The sequence below is a fragment of the Herpailurus yagouaroundi genome, unplaced genomic scaffold, assembly GCF_014898765.1.
Source record: "Herpailurus yagouaroundi ecotype Mexico unplaced genomic scaffold, PumYag 28, whole genome shotgun sequence".
Classification (NCBI taxonomy): Eukaryota; Metazoa; Chordata; class Mammalia; order Carnivora; family Felidae; genus Herpailurus; species Herpailurus yagouaroundi.
In genome coordinates, this window is record NW_024412376.1 from 149629354 (window position 1) to 149651687 (window position 22334).

General features: G+C 40.9%; 1 protein-coding gene across 5 annotated transcripts in view; it reads left to right on the forward strand.

The window, feature by feature from the left end:
- The window catches only part of PPARGC1A (PPARG coactivator 1 alpha), a 655208-nt gene that overhangs the window by 538894 nt on the left and 93980 nt on the right, over positions 1-22334 (forward strand). For 2 of the 5 annotated variants that reach the window (XM_040486923.1, XM_040486911.1), the window contains one exon: positions 20760-20939. In XM_040486923.1, the coding sequence (XP_040342857.1) occupies positions 20760-20939 (180 nt within the window). Of the gene's footprint in view, positions 1-15019; positions 15168-15988; positions 16836-20759; positions 20940-22334 lie in introns of those variants that run through there. The other 3 variants (XM_040486918.1, XM_040486906.1, XM_040486927.1) reach the window with 3 other exon arrangements.

Genomic DNA, 22334 nt, shown 5'->3' on the forward strand with positions numbered 1-22334 from the left:
AGTGTGGCTTTTTCAGAATAGATTCTGAAGTCGAAAAGAACTCCGAGTGTTTTTTGAGAAGGGTTGACCTCCTTTCATGCCACTTACTGTGAATTAAAGCTGTGAGGGAGAACGAGTTTGGGCATGTGGTACAGCACTGAGGGCTGTTGCTGCCAGGGAACAAGATTTGTGTTTCTAAGGAGATACAACAAAAAGGAGAATGCTTTAAGAGCCAGCGGCTGTCAGAGTGTAAAAGTATCTACGTTCAGAAAGGGAAATAGAAGTTGAATTAAGTAATTTTACACACACGTTACAGGGTGCCCTTCTGCTAGTAATTCCTAAATGCAAAAGCAAATAGTTGTGGCCACAGAGGGCTTAGTACATCTCAGCTGATTTTAGTTCTCAGACCCAAACTGGATACGGTTGGTATTGACCTGCTCTCTGCATGTGATTTTAAGACGATCTGACTTTTTGTCTGTCATTTTGTTGGGTCGTATTAGTACCAGGGGACAAAGGGTGACATATCCCCGCAGAGGGGTTGGGCAGCCACTTGACAATCTATTTTGAATAAATGAGAGGAGGAAAACCTTCGTCGGACCAACAGGGGCAGCAAACAGAATCCTCGCTCAGTAGCTTCAATGCCAGCTTCAGCCAGTTTGCAAATGTGCGGTCCGTTATTAGTATCGAAGAATGTCCTGGATGGGTTCATTGGATAAAGTATCATCACAGGACAGAAATCACAGGGAGAGCGCCCCAAGGAAAGATTACAGTACAGCTATATTTACTTAGTGCCTCTGCACTAGGGTTTTATTTTCCACAGTTGGAAAGGGAACCACCTGTCTCAACTGCTGATGTCAGAGAGCTCCCTCGAGACACAGGGCTGTTGGAAAGCACATGATACTGTATATGTTTGCTCTTACGTCCATATCTGCCTAAGATTGGGTTTCAGATTTGTGCCCTATTGTGGAGTTCATTGAACAGTGACTCTGAGGTGCCCTCCCACGTCACCATGCCCTTGTGAATTAAAAGTAGCCTGCGGAGGCCCCTGTCGTGAGTGTTGCCTCAGCTTGCAATACAAGTATTTGCACTGCAGTAAAATGAATGACATACGTCTTGGGGTTATCATCTATGGATTCAGTTTTGACAGTGAGTATCCAGAGGCATTATCTCTGCACCAGAAGCCAGTATGCTGCCGGTGTTTGGGCTTTTGTTTTATTTCTAATGATCAGGATTTTAAAAATTATATGGGGATCAGTTTTGGAGGTTTTATGTGTAGATTTCTAAAGAGGCAAAAAAAAAAAAAAAAAGAGAGAGAGAGAGAGAGAAAACAGAATAGTATGTGCTTTTTTTTTTTTTTCCCCTTGATGGTAGAATGTCAATATGGAGAAATTGTTGAATGAATGAAATGCTTACTGCCTAATTTGGGAAGACTAAATATTATGACCATGCATTTCAAGGGACCTATTGCATTATTATTATTTAATTTTTTTTTTCAAAAAGTTGGATAGTCACCGTTCCAGCTTTTTGTGCCTGGCGGGGGGCGAGGGGAGGAATTAGGCCTTTTAAATGTTGTTCTCTAAGGAAATGTGAGGGCCACTGCACTGCACAACTCCAGGGGGCCCCGTTTATGTCACAGTGAGGATTCACGCTTGAACTATCCCGCTGACTATATGTCCAATCCCAGAAAATATGATGCTATCAACATTACTCAAACATTACATAAAAATAGAATTGTTAACAACAATTGCAGAAGGCTCTCTATTAGTGAAGTTGTTCATTATTTTAATAGTGCCATGCATCTCAATTTGAATATCTTTACCAACTTGCAAATTATATGGCTATTACACAAAATAGGTGGAAAACAGAGTCTCTGAGAGTGTGAATTACATTCTTGGGCCACATCAAATCAATGTCCTATTAGGGATCAGAACCCGGGTTCTTAATTCCCGGCTTTCCCATGATGCACACCTTCACTTAAATTAATATTTGAAATGATGCTCAGTATCTTTTTCTCAAATCCTAAAAATAGAGTAAATAGGATGGGCTCAGACCCCTCGGTTCATCTAATCTTTCCCCCAGTGTAGGATTTTCCTCTGAACCATTAAAAGTGTTATAATATATGATTGATATTAATTAGTTTTCTGTAAAGCACTGCACTCCTTAACATGAACTGAACTAGAAATAAATATATTACCATGAATTAAGATTTTATTAGTTGCGAAGAAGAATTGGATGAAGGCACCTATGTGAAATCCTAAGTACAGGCGTCAAATTGAATTAATGCCAGCACTGCCTTGAGATTAATTTGAGTGCTGAATAAGAAATAGTATACCATAACATAACTGTGTTTACTGAATCATTTTTGGCATCAGAAACTAAGGCTACATTACAGATGCAACAACAGGCTTTTCTCCCTTGGAAGAGAGAGGCGGGTGCATTTTGTAATTAACGTGGATGCTACCCTCTGAAAAATGCCTCTAGTCTCCAGGAAGAAAACCGTCTTCTTGAGAACGCCGCATCCCGGTGTATACTGGGGACTGCATACTTTGAATTGCTCTGGCTATCTTCTGTCTCCTATTAGAATTGTATAATATGATCACCTCTATTTTCCATCCTCCCAATCTGGAGTACTGGGGTAGACCTCACTTTATACATTTGCATCTCATTATTTTGTATATGTTTTGGCAAAGTGTGTAAAGTGTTGAAGATGTATGCGGTTGCCTCAGGGATGTTCTGGAAGGGATCCCTGATTATGTAGGGACGATGGATTACACAGCATATAATACAGAGCTGTGCACACAGAATACTGTAAAGCTCCAGTGATCACTCTTCACAGCCTGGGATGCGAGTGGTGCCCCCTAGGGGAGTGCATTGCTGTGGCCCTCCTCTCCTACCCCGTATTCATTCTGCAATTCCCCGATGCCGTAATTCACTAATTTAACTTGCATGTACCATATCACTTGCTTGAGGGGGGAGCGCAAAACGGGAGACGGGGACTGTCAAATAGGAAGGTTCCGCACACCACATACGTGATTTTGAATTTTCTAGGTGCCACGTTGAGAAAACGTAAATTTAATTTTAAGAAAATCTCTCGTTTTCCCCAATACATCCGCCATATCATGTTAACATGTAGCCAATATAAATTATTAATGAGATCGTTTCCTCTTGATTTTTCACGCTAACGTTTTGAAATACCATGTATATTTACATTTACAGCACATCTTCATTTTGACTAGACCTATTTCAAGTGCTCAGCAGCCATATGTGGGCGGTGGCTGCTGTATTGGACAGTACAGTTTTTAACTTATATGCCAGCTTTTCAGCATTTCATGACACAGAAAAATGACTTACAAGAAAAAAAAAACAACCTTAAATATCTAAGACAAGTATAACATAGCCTTTATGTCGTTTTAGCCATCTAAAAAGTGATTGTATGATCACAAGTTTTTGGGAAGAGTATGGACTCTTGGATGATTCAGTTGATAGGCCACTGGTGGCAAAATTGACTTGATATTGAAAAGTGTTTTGCTCCTGTGGCTTTGTTTTTCATGCTTCCCCCACGGACACCATCATTTTAAAACACGGTTTGATACTTTGTGGTTCTTCTTACATTTGCAAGCTCATGGTATCTTGTCAGTTTCCACGCAACGTATGGGATGTCTTGTTTCTTAACAGAGAAAGTCTTTGCAGACTTTTGGCTTAAGTGACTTTTGTGGCCAGCACAATGGAAACAAAAACTGTTTTCGGCACTTGGTGCTTCTGGTCTCTTTGGAGGTAGAGCCGGGTCAGGACCAGTATGAGGCTGGTTTTACTTTTCTTCAGGTAAACAGAGAAACCAACAGACACGTGGCGTCCCTGCAGCTTAGACGATGATTCTGTGTGTGCTCTCATAGAAAGTCGGCTTAATGTTAAGACTTCAAAAGAAAGTGCTCTGCTTTGTTTCTAGATTTTTTTTTTTTTAAGATGAGGAAGCCAGGCAAAGTGCAAACTTACGCATCTACTATAATGTTGTTTGATGTTAAATTGAGTGTGAAGTATTTGTATGTGAATATAAAGTATCATCATTGAGTACTTTATATGTCAAGCACTGGGCTCATATACACCTCATTCAACCCTAACAGCAACCATCAAAAATGGGCATTTACGCTGCCATTTTCATTGTTTAGAATGTGAGGTCAGATAGTTTAGGTACCTCACTTGGGGTCACACAGATAGGTAGATTCTAAGTGACAGATCTGCACTGACTGACCCCCAAGGTCATGTTCTCAGAGAATGGGATCACGTTTCCAAACCAAATCAGTGACAACATTCAATAATGAAGTTTGAACCATCGGCAAAATACTACAGATTTGGAGTTGGAAGTTTCCTTCACTCAATTTATTTAAGAAATACGTTCAGAGGGGCACCTGGGTGGCTCGGTCAGTTTAGTGTCTGACTTCGGCTCAGGTCATGATCTCACGGCTAGTGAGTTCGAGCCCCATGCTGGGCTTGGCACTGGCAGCTCAGAGCCTGGATCCTGCTTCAGATTTTGTGTCTCCCTCTTTGTTTCTCTCTGTCCCTCCCCTGCTTGTGTGTGCACTCTCTCTAAAATAAATAAACTAAAAAAAAAAAAAAAAAAAAAAAAAAAAACTAAAAAAAGAAAAGAAATATATTCAGAGAATACCTAATCCTATCCTATCTTTTGATAGAAAATATACCTAGGAAGTTGAAGGGGCTTTGTCCACGGGCAAACAAACACACTTAGACATCAGGTTGCTCCACACGTACTCTCCAGTGGTTTGTCTGCGTGGTTAATGGTTCTTTTGAGAAGATAAGTTAAACATGCAGGATTTTTTTTTAACAGAAGTGTAGTAATCTTTGAAACGTTGTAATATTATAGGAAGATTCTTTTCTCTTTCTCCTCTATGCATTTTAGACTTTTTTATTGAAGTATAATACGAATACTGAAAAGTGCGTACATCGTAGGTGTTCAGCTCTACAAATGTTCGCTAACTGAACATACCCACATAAACAGCACTGACAGCAAGAAATAAACCATGGCCAGCTTTCTGGAGCCCCTCCCCACAGCCCACGTCCCCAGTTCCCAACCACTGCCAAAGGCAACCTCTAACCAGACTTCCAAGTGCGTAAATTAGGCTTATCTCTTTCTGTACTTATTTTTTTAAAGAATAGAATAAGGTATGCGCTTTTTTGGTGTGTCCAACCCCTTTTGCTTCACATGACGTTTCTGGGATTTATGTACATTTTGATGTGTCACAGAAGCTCATTCTTTTTCATTGATGTGCTTGACTATACTCTTGAAGCATAAGAGTCCCAACAACCTTAATATTGTTAAGTGGAATTAAGAAGTTTATGGAACATTAATATCATTTCAATGGCTTTTCCCCCCCAGAACATTATCATCCCTCGTTCCATTTGGTTCAATCTAAAACACAGGAACAATACAATCTAAATACATCAACAGACAAAGGGAAAGTAGTATATAAATCTAAATAATAAACCTAAAACACAATGACAGAGCGGTCACCTTAGCGGTTGTGATGCAAGGTACATCCCAGCAACCCACTCTCGTCCTGCGTTTTTATGCGATAGTCAACCTCAGGTAATATAATAGAGAGGACAAAGAACACCGTCTGAAAATACCCACAGGAGAGCACCGAGTTGTAGTTCCCACTTAGTAGCTTTGTATAGCTGTGCAAAAGGTTAGACGTGGCCTATTTTTAGGTGCCCTACGTGGAAGTGGGTCCACTAAGATAGATGGTGGAAAGTTAACACCTTAGGAGCTGTCAGAGATTTTTGCTTTGAAAAAGAGGTAGCAAAAGAATCCTTTCTGATCATCTGCTCGGGGGAAAGGACAACCCAGTCTCCTTAAAGCGCAAGGAAGCTTTGGGCTTGTTTAAAAGGCAAACTCTTGCAAACTGCCTTTTGGAGATTAATCCATAGGCACGCAAATGAAGCTTTCTTATGTTAGCTTTCTTATGGTTTCTTTGCTCTTGGTGCAGGAAAATGGGACCGTTAAGTATGTCGTGCTAGTGAATACTCTTTGGACATCCAGCATTGTATGAAAATAGCTGGTGGTTTATCAAGGCTTTGTCCTCACGGAGGTTTATCATTTACCTGGTCTTACTTTGCTTACTCCATTGTCACTAGGGCTCTCTCTCCAAATTTCCTATTAGGGAATTTAGTGTGCCTGTGGATGCTCACTCAGCCCTAAAGGAGGATCTCTGGCTGGGTGGCATCAGATGACTCTGAAGCATAGATCTTCCTCCTCCTGTTAAACTGGGTTGTACGTACAAAGAAAACAGCTGACTGGGAGACATTATTAACTCCCAAGGATACATCAACCAACCTGTGATACAGCCTTGGTTTAGTACATTTGCTAATAATGCCATAATAAAACATTTTAGGCGCACGGCCTCTTCTCTTTCCATACCCTGCCGTAATATCTCAGGTAATTTCCCTCAAATTAAAAAGGGGTAAGGTCTCCTTTGACCAAATATAATGAATCCTTCATTTAAGCTGGGGGCAAGGGGGAGTGCAGTGGTGGGGGAGCATTCCAGGATTAGGAGGCAAGAGGGTTACTCTAAGTTTTTATTTCCCTAGATGCTGTAGACCTTATTCCTCTTTACAAAACCCTAAGTTCAGGATCCTTCCTCTTTTCCAAATCCTCTCTCTCCTGGTAATGTCTTTTAATCCCTGCTGTAAAACCAAATTGCATGTTAGTATGTCAAATGGCATCTCTATGCGGGCATAGTCAATAGTCACTATCACGCGAGGTGTGTGGTTTTCATTTTTATTGTGTGAGTAGGAACTTGGTCTCACACACGACTTATGCCACTTAATAGCATTAATGACAAACAAGATGAAAACTTGCTGTTTCTCTGGGGCAACTGCTGGGCTTTGTAAGAAACTCAGGTCTGTAGAAGCCAGATTTCGCATAGTCAGTATGTGTGAAAGTAGTATATTCCTTTTCTAGAATGGTTAGGAAGTTAAATACCTATATTGCAAGGGATGTGATGAAGCTGTGCTCTTTCAACAAAGTTGAAAACCAGCTTCCTACTCTTCTTTGCACACGCTTCCTGAATTCTTGCCTTTGTGCAGTGAAACATTTGGATTTACTCTGTGCGAAGAGGTCTTTCCAAGTTGCCTGTCTCTGCCTCTGTCAAGGCAGGCATATCCTTGCGTCTGAGAGGTGGCAGGGATCTGAGATGTGTTTGAATCTGGCCATCTCCTTTGAGCGAGGCTCAGAGACATTAAGTGAACTGCCCGAAGCTGAAATGTGGGCTAGTGACACAGCTGAGTGAGGACCCATGTTCTTCCATCATCCCTTTCCTTCCATCTTGGACTGAATCAAGATCCACAAAGTTCCTCTACCTCTACTTCTTGGATAGACTTGAGCCAAATGTAATCCCTTTAAAAAAAAAAAAATATATATATATATATACATATATATATATATTTTTTTAATTTGAGTATAGTTGACACACAATGTTACATTAGTTTCACGTGTGCAACACAGTGATTCGACAAGTTTAAATATTATGCTATGCTCATCACAAGCATAGCTACCATCTGTCACCATCCAAGGCTACTATAATACCATCAACTATATTCCTTTTGCTGTGCCTTTTATTCCCGTGACTACAGATCTCATGAACTTGGCCTTGGTTCCAGCCTCATTACCCCTTTTCCCACGAAAATTCTTAATAGTCAAAATAATGATCACCCGAGTGTGGGAAGAGTGATTTGCAGGAAAGGCCCATGAAACTGTGAGAACACTAACTCCAAGAGGCTAATAGTAAGAGCCTTCATTCCTGTGAGGATAGTGAGCCTTCCTGGGGAAAGAGAATGGGTCAACCTCTCCGCCAGGATACTTGGAGGGTTCAGAAGGAGCTTCCTGCCCAAGAAAAGCGCTGCACCACATGAGAGCCTGCACAGTGGCTACACATTTGGGAACAGATGGCGTCCCAGAAGTTCACTTGCAAGTCCCTGGTTTGAAACTTGGACGGCATTTTCCTCATCCTGTCCACTTCAGTTGTCTTGGGAAGAAGTCACGTCTACATCAACTCTTCCCAAACCTGCCAGGACGGCCCCTTCCTGTTCCCAGGTGCTAAAATCTCTTCCTGAGAAATCTTCTTAATAGTTTATAGTCACACCATTCTGAAGACATTTACTAGTCTTTTTCTTGGTATGTGCTTCTGAACTCTGTTAGATGCTAGAAAGGAAGGAAAAACATGGCTAACAAATAGATGCTTTTGTATAAATAACTGAAATCTCCTTTACCCTACCAAGGATAATTACAGTTTTGAACGGAGAGTTTGTTAAACTGAACTGATGAAATTTCAAATCGAGAAACAAAGTGAAAATGCCAGGGGATCTTGGGGCCAGGGGTTTGGGCCCAACTCTGAGGCAAGCTACTAAGACTTGATAGCTTTCCTCAACCTATAGCTCAGGGCTCAGAGGGTTTCTCAGAATGCTGAGGAGTAACTGCTCCCAGTTACTCAGGAGGCTTTCTTCTGAGTGGAGTGTGGGCTACACTCGGTATGATAGACAGAAATGGCTTCCTTGTAAACATGTGATGAATATTTGAGACTTCCGTTGGATGCCAGGGGCCATTTCTGTTTGCTACATTCCCTGTACATTAAGAGGGCACAGCTATACGCCTGAACCTCTAGATTTCCTTGAAAAAGGGATACTTTCTATTTTGAATACAAAAGTTATACATGTTCATCACAGAAAATTTAAAAATTACAGAAAAACATACACACATGGAAAGAAAATTAAAAAGGACTTATAATATCATCAGCCACTATTAACACCTTGCCATATGTTCTCCCAGTCCTCTTTCTTCTTTTCTTTGAGTAGATACATTGGCATGTAAATTTGTTTTGATTATAGTTTTTTCAAACGTAATTTTAAACCTTAGTGTATTTTGAACATTTTCTTATTTGCCATTACATGTATTTTGCGATAGATTTTAATGTTAGCGTTGAATATACATATATAATGAATATATAAACATATGAATATATATATGAATATATATGTGTATATACACAGACACACACACATATAAAATGCTTTATAATTTATTTAACGAGACTATTACTATCACTCATTTACCTAGCTTTCAAGTTTTCAAGTATTTTATTTGTGTATATTTATATACAAATAATATAGTATTGGGTCTCCTCACACCAAAAATCTTTGCACACATCCCCTTGTTGTGCCCTTAAGATGAATTTCCAGAAGTAGAATTTCTGGGTTTATGGGGATGCCTATTTTTAACACTTTTTTTTTTTTATTTTTTTTTTCAACGTTTATTTGTTTTTGGGACAGAGAGAGACAGAGCATGAACGGGGGAGGGGCAGAGAGAGAGGGAGACACAGAATCGGAAACAGGCTCCAGGCTCCGAGCCATCAGCCCAGAGCCTGACGCGGGGCTTGAACTCACGGACCGCGAGACCGTGACCTGGCTGAAGTCGGACCCTTAACCGACTGCACCACCCAGGCGCCCCGACACTTTTGATACGTATTGCCTACTTGTCCTCTAGAAACACTTGTACCCATTTGTAATCCTACCAGTAGCATTTGACATCTATTTTTGATTGAGCTGCTAAATGTGGAGGTCAATCTTAGTGAAGTGTTCTTCTTGGTTAAGAAAGTTTTCTCAAAAATCCTGTGTCTGTTGGGGCTAGCAAATATAAGGTAAGATTTTATTTAAGTCATCATAAAATTCAGCTTAGACCTGAAGCTAATTGCTTCTTAAGATAGGAATTTATTCCCTTTCTGCCTTCCCACATTTTCAGGATAGATATTAGCTCTGCTGGAATTAAATTCAAATATCAAAACACTGGAAAAATCTACAACAGAAACAAAAGCAAAATCACCAAACCTTTCTGAGACTTGTCTGATGGGAGTTAAAGAAAGAGAGAGAGAGAAAGAAAGGAAGGAAGGAAGGAAAGAAGGAAGGAAGGAAGAAAAATAAAGGAGGGAGGGAGGAAAGAGAAAGAAGGAAAGAAAGAAGGAAAGAAAGAAAGAAAGAAAGAAAGAAAGAAAGAAAGAAAACTCTTCACCTATTTCATGCTTCCATTTTGAGACTAATTGAACAATACAATTTACTTTACTAAAGTCAAGAAAAGTTAAGCTCATTAGGACCCAAGCTCTAGAAAAAAGTACCAGGCAGAACTATTCGACTAACAGTTTTTTTTTTTTTTCAATTTAGTAATTTGTGTACCTGAGTTTTCTCAGGCCCTTCACTAAGTTCCTTAGGGAATAAAAATATCTTCTTCAGTGAACTATTACATTACTGAGGTTTAGTGGCTCTTTATATTTTTCAATAGTGCCAAATTTAATAAAATACAATGTGCTTTATTTTCAATTTCAGTAAAAAAAAATATTGCTAAATAATCCTATGGAGCATTTCTTATTTATATAACCAATAACTCCCTGCATTATAGATGCATTAACTTGAAATAATTAAGGTAAATGAAAATGTCTGTAGAAGCACAAATACGGCAGAATTAAATATCAGACAAAAGCAGATTTTAACCATCCTTTTATTATTTCTTATCTTCACACTTAATAAGCATACTTTTTACTTTATGTTTAGCTTAGTCCAACTGACTGACTGCAGCCCAAATTAATTTTCACTTTTTTTTTTTTTTTTTTTTTGGCTTTAATGTGAAAAACGGCAGGAGCAGATTCTGAGGTCTGTGTTAAAATACAGGCTGACTCAGTTGCACAGAACTGTTCTGCAGAAGGTTTTATTGGGGATAAAAGTTGTGTTGCCAAGGTTGTCTATTGCCTTCAGTTTATTTTAAAAAATAAACAAATGAATTCAAGGAAGCATTAAAGCCATGCAGTGACTTTTCTTCTGTTTGTTTCCCCCAAGGTGCTTTGTTCACACTGACATCATCATGGCAGAACAAAGTAAGATTTGATTTGAGAGTGTTTGTAGGCTAGAGGTGTTTGATATACCCTGCTCTGCCACCAACTTTGGTGCCCTGCATGGCCCCAGCTTCAAACATGTCCCAGAGGCTCAGAGCATGTGCTCAGAAACTGACATGGGGTATCAGAATCAATCAGCCCCTCTAGGAATTAAAAGCAAGCAATTGAATGCCTGTTAGCAATGATTAACTTTAAAAACATTAGCAATTCTGGGCAGATCCCTTTCCTTTTCTGGAAGAATGCTCTAGGCAGGCAGCATTCCCAGGAATGTTAGTTTCCAGCTATGTAGACACTCTCTCGGATATAAAGTTACCTCCGGGGTCTTTGCTGGTGCTTTTGACTTGGGAATGAATATTATTCTTATGTATGAAACTTCAGTCCTTCCTAGAAGGGTTTTCAGAGATCTATATGCCATTTTCAGCTGCTCTCTAAACCCTTGCTTTTTTTCTTTTTATATTTTTTCTCAGTTATAAAATGAGTACAAGATAATCTTTATTGAGTAGCTTTGAGGACCAAAATTGATTGAAATATGCTATATAAAATGCTGATCTTAATGTCAAGCTCATGTCAGCCCTGCTATATATATTTTCTTTTCCAGGTTTCTTTTTAAGTTTCAGCCTTTAATTTGTCCTTACATCTCTGTTTAAGTTTATAAAAAAACAATGGGACAAAGATATTTTATACTAGTAGCTCTTTACTTCTGAGTTCTCACCTATTTGCAATAATGATGTTAAAACAAATTGTCTTTGCTGCTGTCTACTGGGGTGTTTGAGTTTGATTGTGTTTATTTAGTTTTTAAGTGATAATTGTCTGAAGCAGAGAGGGTGGGAAAAGCCTATAGTTTGGGGCAGTAGTGGGGAAATGTTACATGCTTTGTGTAATATTTTTGTTACGGAATGGAATTATCTCGAAGGTTTATTTTCTCTCTTGTTATCAACTGAGGCTAGACCTCTTGCCTTCACTAATGTTGGAGTCTTGGGAAACGTTAACAGAGCTAGTGAGGGGAGAAATTCCACTGGGGTGGAATCTAGGTTCTGTGAAGATATGGAACATTATGGGCTCTCAACAGATGTTAATAAATACCTCTTTCTATTGTTGGGACAAAGTGGGGTTGATTTGGGTGTGAATTGTCATGGTTAGTGGAAGGACCTTGTACCTAAAAAGGGTGTGTTTTGAGGAGAAGAGGAATCCTGGTATTGGGCAAAGTTGCATTGTTTTTTTTTTTTTTTCATAACAAATTATTTTTCATTTTTAAGGGCTGTCATCCCCCTAAAATTGTCAGCTCCCTTGTGTCCATGTCCTATGCCTTCTTGGTAGTCCTTACAATACGTTGCTGTGGACACAGTCAGATTTCAATAGATCCTTGCTGATTGAAAACAAACATTTGGAAATCTTAGAGGCAGAGCTGATGGAGAGGTATGAGGAGGGCCGCAGGGAGAGAGGAAGAGAAAACCGGTCAGGACAGAGAAAGAATTAAATCTAGAAACTGCCTGGGAAGCCAGAAAAGAGCTAAGTTGGTGAGGAACTAACAGTCTATGTTCTCCTGAGAAAAGGAAAAACTGGACAGAAGAGAATTTTTAAAATCTGCAGAGCTAATTAACCAAATTATAAGACCTCTCAAATATCCCTCTCGTTAGAGTTGTAACTTTGAGATTAAAAAAAATATAATAATAATAGTGAAAGTTACTCTAATTTGTCCCAAGAATCCATTTAAGTTTGGAATTGTCCCGTCATAGAAACTTGAGGGGAAATATGCCCTATGCTGTAGCTTATAAATCATGTCAGTGTTTTGACTCTTAACTCCCCCTCATTGTGATGGTGAAGGGCCACTGTAGTTTTAGTGAGTGTGCTGATTGGATTAAGAAAAAGTGGAATTAGGTGGTAAGAAAACAAGTAAGAAAACCCCAACACCACAATGTGGACAGGTTACAATATCAAAAACAATCATACAAAATGTTCCAGTGCAGAGAACTTCTTTAAAATGTGTGAACAGAATTTAAAAAAATATATGTATATACATTTATATGCTTACAAAGATATGCATGATGGATGCCTAACCTTTGATAAAGACAGTGAAGAGTATCAGAAAAAATCACCACGGGGATCACCTGATAATAATTAATAAACATCAACTCTTATTGGTCAACTGACCACTCTTATTTCACAGTTGGCTGTGTTGAGGGTAGAGCCAATGACCTTTGCCCTGAATTTTAATAATTTACTGCAGTTTTACATTAAATCAGAATATAATTGGGAAGAAAATTAGTGTTTCTTTGTGGGGAGTGCAGAGTAATGCCACTAATTGCATGTATAAAAGCCTTCCCGAGGTTGTATTTTCCTGTTCTTTCTTGATTTAGGAAATTAAAACTACAGTAATTTTCCGCTATTTGTAAGAGGGAAAATGTGCCGGTGAAATGTACTCAGCTAACTTAAAATGTCAAAGCTCTGGGCCATCTTTTTATGTCCAGTAATGACAAACTGTCAATTTCATCACATTTTTCAGGAATTTACTGGCAACTTGTTGCAGATATCAGAGTAGAAAAATACCTTATAACATGTGTGGTCTGAAAGAAGAAACAGTTTGATTTTTGTTTGTTTGATTTGTCTTCCTTTCACCTTTAATATTGGTGCAACTTTACAGTTAAAATGTGTCAGGGAGAATCACCATTTTTTTTTTTTTTCTTTAGAAAGAGATGGACAAGAGAGAACCCATTAAATTAACCTTAGTGGAACAGGAGATTAAATTAATAGTGCTTTAAAATTATTTTTAGATACCTGGGGGATTTTTTTTTTCCAGAGAAGTTATTATCAAGTAAAAGAATTGAACTGATTTTAAAGTATATTGGGTTGAAAATTTTATTAAAAACATATGTATTCACAAATTTATATACACATGTACATTTCCCTGGAACTTGGAAGGGTTAAATCAGACCACTGTAGTGTTATGGGAAGTGTTTCTCGGCGATCCCCAGTGCCTTGAGTTTGTTATGTATTCAATATGTATGTCATCATAAAACAGTGCACCTGCATTAGGCTTCATTGTCTCAGGGTAGAGGCTGGAAAAAAAAAATTTAAAAAGCTCAAGAAATGAATATTTCTGCTAATAGCGTGTCAGTATTTTTCCCTTACTCCACGGACATTCTTGGTCTCAAATGCAAACTGCACAGCTCAGGCACTTGGGTTGGAATCCAGTGTTTATTCAAAAAGGCACCCTAAGGCGGCTGGGGTGGAAATGGTACACGTATGAAAAAAAAGGCAGCCGGGAAACTCAGCTGATCTGAGCACAGCGGCAGCAACTGTATTTACTAACACTTGTTTTCTGGGAGCCTATGAGAGAAATGGAAATAATTAGAAAGGACCTGAAAGGGTGGTATTTTGTTCGTTGTTCTCCTTATAAGGAGCAAAGCAAATTGCAGTAACACTTTGGGAGCTGGTGTTCCCTACCACCACGGGGACAGCAGATTCCTGGGTAGAGGAGTTTGTTTATACCTTAACAAATACAGACTATTTTGTTGATTAAACAAGCAAAAAAAAAAAAAAATGCCTGCCCCATTCTCTGCTTTCAAACACTTCCCCCAATTAGAAAATGTCTCATAAAAATGCATCATGTGATAAGCTCTTGCTTTAGTCCCAAACCGAGCTGGAGTCCACTGGAGGTCTTAGTATTTGAATCCTTGGGGAGTGCACATTTTAGCTAAGAGTATAGTTACTCTGTGATGAAACAGGGAGCTTTGCCACTCGCTTGTTTTGGAAGGAAAATAAATTAAAAAAAGATTGCAGGGGATTTTAGTTATTATATGGCCAGGACTCCGTTTAGAGTCTGTGGCATTCAAAGCTGGCTTTAATCACAGCATGATGCTTGAAGCCTCCAAAAGTCCAAGTGTTTCCTTTCTTTCTTTCTTCTTTCCGTTTTTTTTTTTTTTTTTTTTTTTAAGCGTTACTTCACTGAGGCAGAAGGCTGCCTTTGAGTGACGTCACGAGTTTGAGCAGCAAGCTGCACAGGAGAAGGGAGGCTGGGTGAGTGACAGCCCAGCCTACTTTTTAATAGCTTTGTCATGTGACTGGGGACTGTAGTAAGACAGGTGCCTTCAGTTCACTCTCAGTAAGGGGCTGGTTGCCTGCATGAGTGTGTGCTCTGTGTCACTGTGGATTGGAGTTGAAAAAGCTTGACTGGCGTCATTCAGGAGCTGGATGGCGTGGGACATGTGCAACCAGGACTCTGTATGGAGTGACATCGAGGTGAGCTGGGGCTGGGCTCGGCACTGTAGCCAGGACTGAAACTTCCCTCCCGATGCAATTATTCCTGTAACGGGGGGGGTGCCGCGGGCCCGAAGGGCTTGGACAAGGAGAGGAGGCAGGAAAGTATCCCGGGCAGGAGCTTTTGGAAGGGAATCTCAATCTTATCTTAACTCCAATAACTTTGCTATTTTAAGGTGGCTCTGAGATGCCTTGAGCAAATCAAAGCTTAGCTGCTGTCACCCATATCTGTTGCAGTTGGAAACTCTTTCCATGTGCCTTTGGCTCTGTTTCTACTCATATGCAATATTTATGCTCTAAGATATTGATATGAATCAGAAGCTGAAGTCTTTCCAGTGGTGTTTAGTGGCCTGGTTGGAAAAATGCCATTTCTATTTATAATAAGATGAAGATAAAAATATTAAAATGGATGTGCTCAAATATAGTCAGTTTTGACTCTAGTCCGGATTTTTTTTTTCTCTTTTTCCCCTCTCTCTCTGTTCATCAGACAGAGAACTCACAAAATCCTAAATAATCCTGCTAGGCTATTTTAGATTGCTTTCCCCACAGCACCACAAAACAAGGGAGCTGATCCCTTTAAAACAGCTATATGTGGTTGAAAGATCTGGTCAGCAAATAAAAAACTATGTACATACGCCTTACGATGCAAGGTTTTGCATTAGCGTCGGTGGCAGGGAAGCCAATGGTTAAATCTCTCTGTACCACGGAGAGCTGCCTGAAGCCGGAGAGAGGAGTTTATGCAGGGCTGTGTGTGGGGCTGCTCGCTGCTTGTGTAAAAATAGACGGCAATACATCAATTCCACAGTCTCTCCTGGCCACAATTCATACAGGGGGAGAAAAGCAAGCCGTTTCCTCATAATCTCTGGAGCCTACAGTGACTAGCGGGGGGAAGGAGGGCCGCGGCATGTTTGCATTCAACACAATGGAATGTTCTCGGAAAGTTTGGGCAACTTGGGAAAGAAGCGAAACTTTCTGCGGACTGCAGCGAGATGTAGCCCAATTGCATTGCACGGGGGACCGGAGCAGCTAACAATGACTCCGGCAGAGGACTGCTAGGGCTCCCTCTGGGCAGCCGAGGGCACGTAGGGTGAGGGGGAGGATCGAGAGCCACACGTGATTTGATTAAATAAGATGTCCATGTGGTGTGGCGATACACATCTAAAGTGAAAATAATTTGGCCGGGCCGTCCGCGAATGCATTTCTCCTATCTAGCGAGGCATGCCCTGGCTCCTTAACTCTTTACTGGGTTTGCATATGTTGGCTCGGGTTGCCCTCTCCTGCCTTGGCAGCTGGTACTTGCGGATCCTGACTGTCCTTATCTTGTTGTGATTTCTCGGTAAGGTGGACTGGATAGGGCTAATTCATACGTGCTGTCGCTATTAGGAGTCAGGGTTCTAAGTGGCTTCAAAGTCCCAAGTGCCTTGGAGCAGCCGGAGCATCCTGTGGCTGGCTGGCTGGCTGGCTGGCTGGCAGTGTGGGTCTCTCAGCTGCTGTAGTTTCATTTTTCCATCACGCATTATTCTGGATGCTGTTGGGAGTTGATCTGGAAATATGGAGGATTTCTTTTCATCACTGGAATTCCTGGACTCGTTTTCAAGTCAGCGTCCGGACCGTTTAGAACAGTGGCCCTTTTATGTTCTTCTGAAGGAGGTGAGTTCCCGGGCTCAGCGTCCAGCCGTGGATTGAGTTGTCGGCGGAGACTGGCCAGTCGCCTCTCTGTTGCACTGGAGGCAGCGAGCTGCGAGAAGCCGTGCCTTGGCGGCCGCAGCTCTGGGAACCACCTCGGCCAGCCTAACGTGTTACGAGCAGCAGGTAGCATAGGCAGTTTTCATTTTTGGAATCATTAATGTTTGCTGTCATCCTAAAACGTATTATGCCCTTTTGCACGTAATGACAGGACAGCACAGTGGTTCATAAAGGCCTATATCGCTGTAGCTACTCAGAGTCCCCAGTGTTTTACAGTTTAATGAAGGTGATGTACAATAAGGTTACCAAGATTGATAGAGACAGTTCACATGACATACCCTCCACTAAGACTGTCATTCTTTACTGCCTGCCCCCCCCCCGGCCTTCTCCCTTTTCCCTGTCCTCACTAATTTTTTTCTAAGAAGTAAGAATTCTTTTTTCCTTAATATAATTAATGTGGCCAAGTCCACTCTTTCTTCTCTCTCTCTTTAAAATTTACCATCAATGGCACAAAAACCTCCAAAAGGTTAATGGAGAATTATACTTAATTATGATGATTCATTATCATCAGTGCAGTTAAGCTAATTTATTGTCTGCTCCTTAACTAAGGGAAAAGTCTGTTGGGGTGAAAAAACGTACAATAATTAGCCTTTTGTGTTTAGTGACTGCTTTATCCTCTTAAATCTTATTATAAAATTAAGGCTACGGTTGTGAAATAGCTGTCATAGTTGCAAAGAGGCAGGAGAATGTGTCTCTGTGACTGCAAGAAAGACACCTGTTACAGATGTATAGGGAAGCAGTAAATATCAGCATGTCAGGTGAGGACAGTTACAGGGCTCGGACTGTTAAGTCTGGCATCATCCAAAGGCCAAATACAAATTAATAACAGGGACACCTGCTATCACTAATGTGTTTTAGATTATCGGGATAATGCCACATTCAGAAACACTGATTTTACTAGCATGTCCACATTGGCCAGAGCACACGCACATTTCCAACCGCAACGTAAGAGCAAAAATGGGACGGAAAGAGAAAAGGGAGGAAAGGAATGCGTGAATGGCAGCGTAGTAAAATGCCAGAAACCGATCTGGTCTTTTTAACGGCTTTTCAGAAGGCACTTAAAAATGCACGTACCTGCAAGGGTGAAGGGTGTTGAACAAGCCATGCTTAGAGAAGGCAGTTGAGGGGAGAGACAGCAAGAAGTTGTTCGCCAGTCGATGGGACATGCCGGCGTTCCGAAGCATGGCTTCTAAGTTATGTTCTCCACGACAGGAACTTAAGCCAGATGGACACCTCCTGTGTTTTCCACCTTCATTTTATTTTTTGTTGCTGTTTCTTTTTTTTTTTTTTTTTTAAGTTTTTTTTTCAACGTTTTTTTATTTTCGGGACAGAGAGAGACAGAGCATGAACAGGGGAGGGGCAGAGAGAGAGAGAGGGAGACACAGAATCGGAAACAGGCTCCAGGCTCTGAGCCATCAGCCCAGAGCCCGACGCGGGGCTCGAACTCACGGACCGCGAGATCGTGACCTGGCTGAAGTCGGACGTTCAACCGACTGCGCCACCCAGGCGCCCCTCAACTCACTTTTAAAATTATATATTTCTAATGTATTTTTTTCTCTGTAGCGGATGTGTACTTTCTCATTTATTTATTTATTTATTTTTTGTTTTTGTTTTTATTTATTTTCGGGACAGAGAGAGACAGAGCATGAACGGGGGAGGGGCAGAGAGAGAGGGAGACACAGAATCGGAAACAGGCTCCAGGCTCTGAGCCGTCAGCCCAGAGCCCGACGCGGGGCTCGAACTCACGGACCGCGAGATCGTGACCTGGCTGAAGTCGGACGCTTAACCGACTGCCCCACCCAGGCGCCCCTTTTGTTGCTGTTTCTGTTGTTCATGCTGCTTCTTTCTTGTTTAAGGACTGTCCCTCAATGAAGCCCTGGTGGGTTTTGCACCATTGAAAAAGTTACCCTTGTCTCTGAATCGATCATGTTGGGGAAGAGTTAACACTGTGTGTTTGTACCTGGAGGATAAGCAGCGTGGGCCAGCAGGGAGACTGGGAAGTGTTACGCCCATAACAGAACGCGAACATTGTACCAGAACAAAATCTCCGCGGCCCAGCCTCCGCCTACTTATAAACCGAGTCAAGTATACCGATCTGCAACTTTGGGCTAACTTGGAAAATAAAAAATGGAACGACCGATAAAATGATAAGGAAAGAGTTCAGGTGGAGAGGATTGCCCTTTCTTTTCACGTTACCGTCATGCCTGCAGTCTGGGATCTGACTGGGGCCTGGTGGTCTTAGGGAAGAATCACAGTCATCTTCAGGCTGCCCCCGGCCTCCCCTTACCAACTGCTGACTCCATTACCCAGTACCTTCTTCTCAGCGTGGTGCTTACGATCGTGCTGCTGCATATGACCCGTGTAATGTAGCCTGCCAGGGTTGACAGGGGTGCTCGAGGAAAAAAAAAAAAAAATCTGCATAAAACTTCTTTTATTCAAAACCTAAATGTCAGGCAGAATCTTGAGCTTCAGGCCCAACCGCTGCCTGGATGTGAACAACTCCACGGCATCTCTCCTGACCTTGGAAGGCAGGGCCGTGAGGGTGCCACTTCAGCCTGCGCACCTGCTCTGATTTAGACACCTTGGCTTGCAGGTGGATAAAGTCCTTCTGGCTCTGGTATCACCGGAGCCCTGCAGTAGGAAACTTCTGCAGGGTTCTGCACAGTATGCCGTGAGGAAATCAGCAGTCAGATTGCCGATTGGAGGTGAGAAGACCACCTCTCTGGTAACGGGGGGCCACTTCCTTCAAAAAGCCACAGTGTGGGACAATGAAAAGACCACCTACTCCGTGCAAGGAAGTGAATGACTCTTCCAGTCTGACATAGCCTTGCTGACAAGCAGCCCAGCCACAGTATGGGGCTATTTTCAACCTCTCGCTGTGTTGAAGTCGTTGAAAAACTCCGAAGGAAAATAGTTTCTTTTGAATTCACTCAGAGCGTAGGTGAGGAATACATAAATGATGAGAAAAAATACGGTTGTGGGGCGCTATAGGGGTTTTTCCTTCATAGATGTCAAGCGATCCCACTCACACGCACTCCCTCCACACTTGACTTGCAAGTTAAACGTTGTAAAAGATGTAAAGATCATACAGAAAAACTATGACTTTTGTCCTTATCTCAAGGAACTTGCTTTTGACCTGTTCAAGATGAAGTGCTGTGGCTCATGAAGAGTCAAGTTGCGAGATTTAAATAATAATTCAAGAGAACCATAGACAAGTTAGAGGACTTGCATCATTAGTTGCTAAATGAATTATGTGGATTATAATGGTCAAAAGGAACGTGAATGGAGAAAGTTTTCCTAGTAGAGCTCTTATGCTGCTAGTTTTCATTCAACAATTGTTTATTTTGTTTTTATTACGTGTGATGGCGATTCCAAGGTAAAATCAAATTTGTATCCTTCCCTCAAAGAGATTATACTCTCAGGGTAGAGTAGACTTTTGCATAGAGGTAACTCTATGCAACTGAAAAAGTTGAAACTCGTTCAGTGCTAACCATCAAAAAAGTCCAAATCCAGTTGATTTCTTTTCTTTTTCTTTTTTTTTTTTTAAGTTGATTTCTAACTGGAAGAATCAGAGAGGGCTTCATGGAAACATGGCATTTACCATGAATTTGGAGGTAGAATCTTGGATGGAATGGATCAGGCAAAGTATCCATTGAGAGCAAAGTCAGGAAAAGAATTTAGGATGTTTTTTCCCTGGTGGCTAAAACCCTGGAAACCAGCTTTGGTGGTGTGGTTGAATTAACCAGGCTTAATTCCTATCACATGCTATTGCAGTTTAATAAATTCCTGCAGTTAATGAAAGCTTTTTTTCCCCCCTGCCTCCTGCAGTGTGCTGCTCTGGTTGGTGAAGACCAGCCTCTTTGCCCAGATCTTCCTGAACTTGACCTTTCTGAACTAGACGTGAACGACTTGGATACAGACAGCTTTCTGGGTGGACTCAAGTGGTGCAGTGACCAATCAGAAATAATATCCAATCAGTACAACAATGAGCCTTCAAACATATTTGAGGTAAGGGCATCATCCCTTGGCGAAAATTAATTTCTCATTGAACGTGGCTTGGGCCATCATATCATTATTGGCCTGAAAGCATATCGGCTTCTCACTTTGCTGTCATCAAAAGACTTCTTATCACAGGTAGGCCCTTCCTCTTTCGTGGAAGAACAGTGTTTGGCAAATGAGTGGACTCGTTGTTGTTGTTTTGAGATCTGGGGGGGCTAAGGGCCCCTAACAGAGCGCATTACTCTGTGTCGAAATACTAAGGGGTTGCAAAAGCTTTACGGACAAAGAAGAACAAGAGTCTAAACCTGTTTGTTCCTGTCTATTTCCCACAGAAAAGTGCCTAATGTAAATTAATGCGAAATGTAAAAGAATGCATTTTTTTTTTTTATCCAGGAGATTAGACGTCTACCTTTATTTGTCTCACAAAGTTAGTGGGTAGTTATTATTATTGTCATTTTTTTGATCAGACCTCTGATTTCTCTACAGTATAGAAATGTCTAAGCCCAGCTATTCTAATATTTACTTACAAATTAGTAAAAATTCGCTTACCTTTCCATAGAGAAAATTACCTCCTAGGCTCCAGACTCTTATTATAAGCCTACCCTATAATAAGGAATGTTAATCTACTCCTATTAAAGTGTTACTTTGAAAAAAGAAGTTCTTTCTTACAAGATCAGCACTCATTTACTTAAGAAGAAATGGTTTCTTAGAGGGACAAACATTGAGCAGTCTGGCAAATGAACTGAATAAAGATTGTTGAGTCAACTAGTTTTCAATATCACCACTACCAGCACCCCCATCATTGTCTAACATCTTCTCCCTGATATGTGCCAGGCCCCATGCGAAGCACTTTAAATGTCTTTTGTATCCCACCAGCAGAACCATTCCTTAAACTTCAGTGTATTTGGTTGAGATCTCAAGTCATTAAGAAAGCCAATTTTACAATATTTATTGAGTTTTTCCAGCACCCAGCGCATAAAAAGCACCGAATAAATGTTTATTGAGTCATTAAGAAAACCAATTTTACAATATTTACTGAGTTTTTTTTTTTTCCAGCACCCCAGCACACAGAAGGTGTTGAATAAATGTGGGTCGACTGATAAATGACCGGTGACTATAGTAATGTTAATAACAGTAATAGTGATAACAGCAATGGCCAAGCTTTTGAGACACCTGTGCTATGTATGTGTCATCTCGCATATCCCTAAAACAACGTATTTTTGGGGTACCATGAGTACCGTTCCCATTTTCCGTCGAGTCTCAGAGAGGTGAAGTGAGTCTCAGACTCCGAGTCTCAGAGAGGTGAAGTGATTTTCCCCAAATCACACAGTTGACAAATAAAGACCAGGGATCTGAACCCCAAATTGATCTGATGTCCAAGGCCATATCAGTGATAAAAATAGA